Source organism: Athene cunicularia (genome assembly GCF_003259725.1).
Source record: "Athene cunicularia isolate RWA chromosome Z unlocalized genomic scaffold, athCun1 chrZ_part3, whole genome shotgun sequence".
Lineage (NCBI taxonomy): Eukaryota > Metazoa > Chordata > Aves > Strigiformes > Strigidae > Athene > Athene cunicularia.
Genome location: NW_020799144.1, coordinates 12584914 through 12592302, shown reverse-complemented (window position 1 = coordinate 12592302; position 7389 = coordinate 12584914). Strand labels below are relative to the sequence as shown.

At 42.9% G+C, this 7389-nt stretch overlaps 1 protein-coding gene and 3 non-coding genes across 4 annotated transcripts; 1 reads left to right on the top strand and 3 right to left on the bottom strand.

Annotated features, from left to right (window-relative positions):
* Positions 1-3271: 3271 nt before the first annotated feature.
* Positions 3272-6354, bottom strand: LOC113490297 (cytochrome c oxidase subunit 7C, mitochondrial). The gene is made up of 3 exons (XM_026866648.1): positions 6331-6354; positions 5488-5630; positions 3272-3366 (listed from the first exon to the last, which is right to left on the bottom strand). The coding sequence occupies exons 1-2, from the start codon at positions 6337-6339 to the stop codon at positions 5514-5516; spliced, it is 126 nt and encodes a 41-aa protein (XP_026722449.1). The 5' UTR covers positions 6340-6354; the 3' UTR covers positions 3272-3366; positions 5488-5513.
* Positions 4081-4142, bottom strand: LOC113490348. Its single transcript, XR_003400210.1, has one exon. It is a non-coding gene; the product is annotated as a small nucleolar RNA Z39 (small nucleolar RNA).
* LOC113490349 lies at positions 6044-6106 on the bottom strand. Its single transcript, XR_003400211.1, has one exon. It is a non-coding gene; the product is annotated as a small nucleolar RNA Z39 (small nucleolar RNA).
* A 435-nt stretch (positions 6355-6789) lies between the features above and the next one.
* Positions 6790-6851, top strand: LOC113490347. The gene has a single exon (XR_003400209.1). It is a non-coding gene; the product is annotated as a small nucleolar RNA Z39 (small nucleolar RNA).
* Positions 6852-7389: the final 538 nt, after the last annotated feature.

The window sequence follows — 7389 nt, the reverse complement described above, 5'->3', positions numbered from 1 at the left end:
TAGCAATTAAATAAATAAACAGATAAATAAGGTTGAAGAGGGAAGGTGCTCCAGGCTCTGACATGTGGTCCTAAAATCAACCTTGGCTGTAAGCAGTGATCTTCTTATAACAGCAGAGAAATAAATACAATCTGGAGTTGTGCCTCTGTGAAATTAAACACTGTCAAACATCTGGCATTAATGATAGGAGCCGCGTATCTCTCAATGACAATCAGTATTTTCCACCCAAGCAACCAAATGAAGTATTTTAGACTTTCCTTTATTGAACAGTGAAGAGATTAAAGATAATCTAGTAGTAAAAAATGCCTTTGAGTAGAATGCACTGTCCCAGTTTGCGTTAATAGAAAGACAGATCAAACCAGATCTGTTAATGTGTTTTTATTATAGAAGTGAAAGTTCTAAAAACCTAAGGGAACCAATTACTTAAGTCAGACAGAGAACTTACGGACTTGATAATTGACGGGGCTTGAAAATTACTGAAAATTGCCCAAGCAAGTCATGTAGAGAAATAGTCCAATTCTAGAGGGACTAATTACAGCTTTGCCAGCATGTAAGAATAACACAGAATTTGCAATGAATGGAGAATATGGCTACTCATATGTGTGCAGGTGTTGTATTAAAAATACAAGCTAACAAATGGGAGAGCTGCACAGATCAAAACCAGCAAGTGTATTTAACCTATACTCATGAAATATTGAAAGAATTAACTAAGCAGATTAGAGTTAAAAGGCTACAAATTTGTACTTAACTTTCTTTTTAAAGGAAAGATTACTAATGGGACACCATGAACATGGGTTTATCAAATGAGAGTTTATGACTAACATGATACGCTTAAGTCAGCTAACTTATCCAAAGCAGGGCTGATGTAGTTTAGTTTTTTTCTAAGGCTCTTACCGGCACACAAAGAGTGGGAACATACAGTAGGTAAAAGCTAGAAGACAACCATCAGCACAGTGGAGGTTCAGATCATCCCCCAGAGTAGGCCTTACAGTTGCAGTAATAGAAAATAAGTAAAACAGCAGGAGATGAAAGGTTATGGGTATTGTGATTCACATCAGTAATTTTTATAACTTGGTGGCAGGGCTGGAAATGGGGTCAGTTTGAAAACTTCTTTTAAGTAGTAGCCCCCAGGACCTCTCCGCTTCTAAATGACTATGATCCATCAATGTAATGACATTCTGAAAAACGATGATTACAGTTTTAGAATACATCATGAGAGGAGAAAGTCTCTAACATTTAATTTAAAAATAACTGTTTTAAGTTTAATCACCCATGTGTAAAAATATATTTAAATAGAAAAAGCACTGAGAAGGGGCAATATTCAGAAAGGACACCTTATTTATAACAGACTAAAGGAAATGGTTTGCCTAGCCCATAAGGTAAACCTTCAGAGATTATGCTTACTCTTTTTAAACACAGCAAGGACTTGGGAGTAAGGGGAAAAATCAACCAAACCAAGTTATTTAACTTAAGAGCAAACAGCAAGCTACAAATAAATACACAGTGGAAGTTACAACTGTGATCCCTAAGAGAAACGTGGTTCTGTAACAAGCTTCCAGATTTGCCTCATGCAACAGACATTTGATTGCTCATCTGCAACAAGAGGCAAATGAGATTTTGTCACCTAAGAGCTCACATTTTGCTATCTGCATGAAAAAGATGGATATTTTTTTATAGTACCCAAGTTCTTCCAGGAAATCCCAATGCTAGACCAAGGAATTGTTGCCTTTTCTGGATTCCCTAGTTGTCCCAGCACGTTGTTCCCCTATCCCCTACAGTGCACACACACTGACCTACGAGAAACACTCTAAATCTCTGTTGAGGCATTACTCTGCAGACAGAATGAACACTAAGAAACAAATTATACTGTATAATTATACCTGAGTCACAGCCATAAAGCATTCTTACTACTTGTATCCATTACAATTTGGGGTCTTTCCTCTCAACCTTGCTTTCTTCGTTATCACTTTTCTGCAGCCTTTGCTGATCCTTTGATCAAAATCACCATGCTTCAAGCTTCCTTTCAAGTCTACAGAAGAAGCTGCAGCAACAGACAGTATTACTGTCTTGCTCCCAGCTCAGGGTCTTCAAACACTAGACAGCACTTTAAAGCTGCCCCTAAAAAACAGAAATATGTTACCCAAAAGCTATTGTTAGAAGCAGTATTTTATTGCTCTTGTATCCACTTCTGCTGGTGGTGTCTGAGGACAAACTATTTAATTAGATTTGACCTATACCAACAGAACCTCAACTTCTGTGAAACCATTCGGTTCATGGATTGGGATGTTGCAAGCCACATTAAATGCACCATGCTACCCAGGAGGGTGTTTTAGGGGAAAAAAGTAAACCTGAAAACCTCACCGAAGGGAAGCAACTCAATACTTGCCACTAAACAGCATTATTTGCAAGTGATAAGTAAACATTAGAGGGTTACACCAGGGCTTTTCATATAGTCTTTAGCCAACAAGATGGTTGCAGTAGAAATGGATGTGAAAATAACTTTCTATTCATGTCAACCGGGCACTGAATTAAATATGTCATATTCAAGTTGGTAGAAGCATCCTAACAGCATCCATCACAGCTCCTAGATTACCTTTAATTACTCAGGCCTCAGTGTTAGGCCCCTGTGCTAAAACTACAGCTACAAACTGAAAGCTATCTTTCCAAACAGCCACAAATCTACAGCAATATTGGAGTTATGGTAAGCCGTAGATCACTACCAATACTTTTTCTGGTCAGAGTTGCAGTTATTGCTGCTGTACTCATTTTTCAGGCTACCTCTCCATCTCAGCCTGAAGCCTAATAATATCTGCAGAGTGATGTGTATGTTCCTGCTCATAGCAACACCAATGCAGCACACCACACAGACCTCCCAATGGCAGCTCTTTAGAACAGCAAAGTGTGGAAGAAAAGCCAAGTAAGATGTTCTCAACTGATCAACCCAAAATATGAAAGATAAAATTCTGCAGCATGGATTATGGTGACAGCATATGCTCACTGGTTATAATCTGCCTGAAGTCATTACTCTGTGAGCAGTCTGAAGAGTGTTGAGACCACATAGCTCAGTAAAGCTATTTAAACATTTTCCCAGCTAAAAAATGTTAAGTTGGGAAACTTCAGCTTTGAAATGCAAGTTTTCCCACCCTCTAATTTTTATATAGACAATTACTGTTTCATTTAATGTCAACACACTGTAATTTAAAAGGGTTCTCAGTATACAACAGCTGTCAAACGGATTTCAGGAGTTTCACAAAATAGACAGCCCAAGACCTTCAGACTTAAGATTTTATTTAGATGCATCCAGCATGGCACACAGTTGCAGCTATCATTTTTCCACTGGAAGATGCCGTGCAGCCGCCTTCAATTCTGCAAGAAAATACAAAATAATACATCTAAGAACTCTGTGTTACCTCTGAATCTAGAAAAGCTGTAAATGTATGCTTAACTAGAAATTTGATAGGCTTTGCTTTATCTACCATGTGCTTTTGTAACAGACGCCTTAACTTACATGAAATCATACACTTCTAAGTACTCAAATTGAATAAAAGTCTGATTTCCCTCCCCCCTTCCCCCCGCCCCCAATCTAGAGCCAAAACCAGCAGACTAGTAAAGGAATTACATAGGTCTGACTTCAATTTGTTCCAAATATGAGATTCCAGTGTGTATTGTTTTTTCCTTCCAAGAACTACCTGTGGCACTCCAGCTCCTAAATAAGATTTATTATTTCTCAGACTATAGAATCTATAATACCAGGTATTTCCAAAGAGGAATCAGACCAAGATAAACTGAAGTGGAATGGAAATGGCATGCTTGCCATTTCTTGCTGTCGACTGGCTGTCAATTTAGCTGAAGGCCGTAGTTTTGTAAGTCTAGTGAAAATGGCTAAGACAGGTAGGTACATGCTTGCACAGTCTTGCTTGTCTGTTTGAATCATCAGCAAGCATCAGTTGTTTCTTGTGTTAATGACCTTATTTTAAGTGGACTTTATTCCGTAAATCCATAGGAGCATTGTATGCAGATGGTGTGCTTGTTTTGACATAGCTGAAATGGAGAAACCTTGTTTTCCAGAGTTTTAACTGGCACATCAGAAAGCGTTTACAGTATCACAGTTTCTCATACTGTTTTGTTCACATCACACATGCCAGTTATTCTGTACTGGATTTGTGTAGTGGGGTTTTTGGTAGCAGAGGAGGGGGCTGCAGCAGTGGCCCCTGTGAGAAGGTTCTCGAAGCTCCCCCAGCTCCGAGTCGGAGCCGCCTCTGGCCAAGGCCGAGCCCATTAGTGATGGCGGCTTGCCTCTGTGATGACACATTTAGGAAGGGGGAACCTAGAAAAAGGGGTTGAGAACACCTGTGTGAACACTGAGGTCAGTGAACCAAAGGAAGAAGGGAGATAGGCTGAGCAGAAACCCCCCTCACTGCAGTCTGTGGTGAGAGGGCAGGGCCCCCCCTGCCCCCACGGAGGGCACCGGTGGAGCAGATGCCGCCCTGCAGCCCCTGGAGGAGCCCACAGCGGAGCAGGCGGCTGCGCCCGAAGGAGGCCGGGACTCTGAGGGGAGAAGCAGCCCCCGCTCTTGTAGTTCTGTGCCGGGAGAGCTGCAGCATGTGGGGGGGACCCACGCCAGAGCAGCTTGGGGAGAGCTGCAGCCCGGGGGAAGGACTCAGCTCAGAGAAGGGTCACAGAGAACTGTCTGCTGAGAGAGGGGAACCACGCTGGAGCAGGGCAGAATGTGAGGAGTCCTCCCCCTCCCTGAGGAGGAAGAAGCAGCAGGACTGACCATAACCCCCATACCCTGCCCCTGCAGCAGGAGAAGGTAAAAAGATCAGAACAAAACTAAGCCAGTGAAGAAGGGAGGGATAGGGGCAGGTATTTTTAAGATGTGGTAATGCTTCTTGCCGTCCCACTCTGTATATGCTAAGTGACATTGTTGTTGGCATTTGAATTAAACTGACATTCATTTTCTTCCCCTGGTGACTCTATCTTTTGCCCATGACCATAATTAGTCAGTCATCCCTCTCCGTCCCTGTATCAATTCCTGAGCCTTTTTATTTTCTCCTTCCCATTCCTGTGGGAGAAGGGGTGAGTGAGCAGCTGTGTGGTGCTCAAACCACAACATATTCCTACAGATTACATCAAGTGCAGCTTTATTTTTCCTCAAAGGAGGCAGCAGACATGGTTTTGGTTATAGTTATTATTCAAATCAGTAGCACTCTTCTGTCAGTTAGCCCAGCTGTAACCTATCAAAAAGCTGCAGAGGTGTGGCCTTCGGGGAGTTGAAGTACATAAGTCAAAGAATGCTGCAGCCCTGTGAAACAAACAAACGTATTTATAATTTGAGTTTACAAGAAACTACAGACCACAACTCTAAGCACCTAGACTGGGAAAGGCTGAAAATTTTAGTAAGTTTTACATAAGGATAAGCTCTTTAAAGCTCAGTTTTGACTACAGATTTCACTATGCTATGAAATCTTAACAAAATAAAGTTACCCAGTTAGAGCAATTGCAGTCTCTCTTCATTTCTTAAGAAGCTGGTGTCTGACTATAAAGAAAGGGGCCGCAAATCCACTTCCAAAGAATCCACACATTAAGACGAGTAATCGCCATTTATTCTCCACAGAAAATGGAAGGTTCTAGAAAAGAAAAGTTAATTTGTTTTGCAATCAATAATTATTTCTTCATCAACTCAAATTGTGAGAAGCTCAGAGCACTAACAGGTGTAGTCAAACTGACAGAGTAAATATTTAAGTCTTGAAACAATCTCCCTTCCTCTCAAAGAAAGGAACAGAGTAATTAGAGTAATAGCTTACATGTGGCCTCTGGAGGTAATTCTATCCACTCCTCCCCTGTCCCCCCCAATTCAAAGCAGGTCCGGTTTGCTGAAGGCCTCATCCACTCAAGTGGATGATACAGTCCCCACAGCCTCTCTAGGCAACCTGTTCTGATATTTAATTACCTTCACTGTGAAGATTCTCCTCATGTTCATTAGGTTATGTGAAATTAGTTTTTAGATGCAGAGGATAAGGAGAACATGTTAAGCACAAGGCACATCAGAAAGCGTTTACAGTATCATTTCTGGTAGTCATACTGAAATGCTCATCATCTGTACCACTGAAGCAGAGGGTTACAGGGAGGGACGCTGAACTCGTTCACACAATTCGCTTCGCTGCGGCCGTTAGCAGCGGCACCACGGGACCCCACAGCCCACCCAACATCTGCTGGAGGACTTAGCAACAAACAGGGCAGTCACTACTCTGCTCCTCACAAGGGCATGGAGTCCGGTAACGCGCAAAACCCTTGCACGTTAGGATGCTCACGGAGTGCGGAGCTCACCTTGAGCATGCCGGAGGAAGGACGGGCCTGCGTCTACCGCCGGCTCCTACGGCGAGCCAGGGGCAGGCCCGCAGGGTACCTTCACCGACAACCTCATGGCTTCTCTCCAGAAGTCTCCCGCTTTGACCCCGGCCCCTCATCCAGGAGCCGCGGGGGGGCCCTGCCCTCTCACCACAGACTGCAGTGAGGGGGGTTTCTGCTCAGCCTATCTCCCTTCTTCCTTTGGTTCACTGACCTCAGTGTTCACACAGGTGTTCTCAACCCCTTTTTCTAGGTTCCCCCTTCCTAAATGTGTCATCACAGAGGCAAGCCGCCATCACTAATGGGCTCGGCCTTGGCCAGAGGCGGCTCCGACTCGGAGCTGGGGGAGCTTCGAGAACCTTCTCACAGGGGCCACCGCTGCAGCCCCCTCCTCTGCTACCAAAAACCCCACTACACAAATCCAGTACAGAATAACTGGCATGTGTGATGTGAACAAAACAGTATGAGAAACTGTGATACTGTAAACGCTTTCTGATGTGCCAGTTAAAACTCTGGAAAACAAGGTTTCTCCATTTCAGCTATGTCAAAACAAGCACACCATCTGCATACAATGCTCCTATGGATTTACGGAATAAAGTCCACTTAAAATAAGGTCATTAACACAAGAAACAACTGATGCTTGCTGATGATTCAAACAGACAAGCAAGACTGTGCAAGCATGTACCTACCTGTCTTAGCCATTTTCACTAGACTTACAAAACTACGGCCTTCAGCTAAATTGACAGCCAGTCGACAGCAAGAAATGGCAAGCATGCCATTTCCATTCCACTTCAGTTTATCTTGGTCTGATTCCTCTTTGGAAATACCTGGTATTATAGATTCTATAGTCTGAGAAATAATAAATCTTATTTAGGAGCTGGAGTGCCACAGGTAGTTCTTGGAAGGAAAAAACAATACACACTGGAATCTCATATTTGGAACAAATTGAAGTCAGACCTATGTAATTCCTTTACTAGTCTGCTGGTTTTGGCTCTAGATTGGGGGCGGGGGGAAGGGGGGAGGGAAATCAGACTTTTA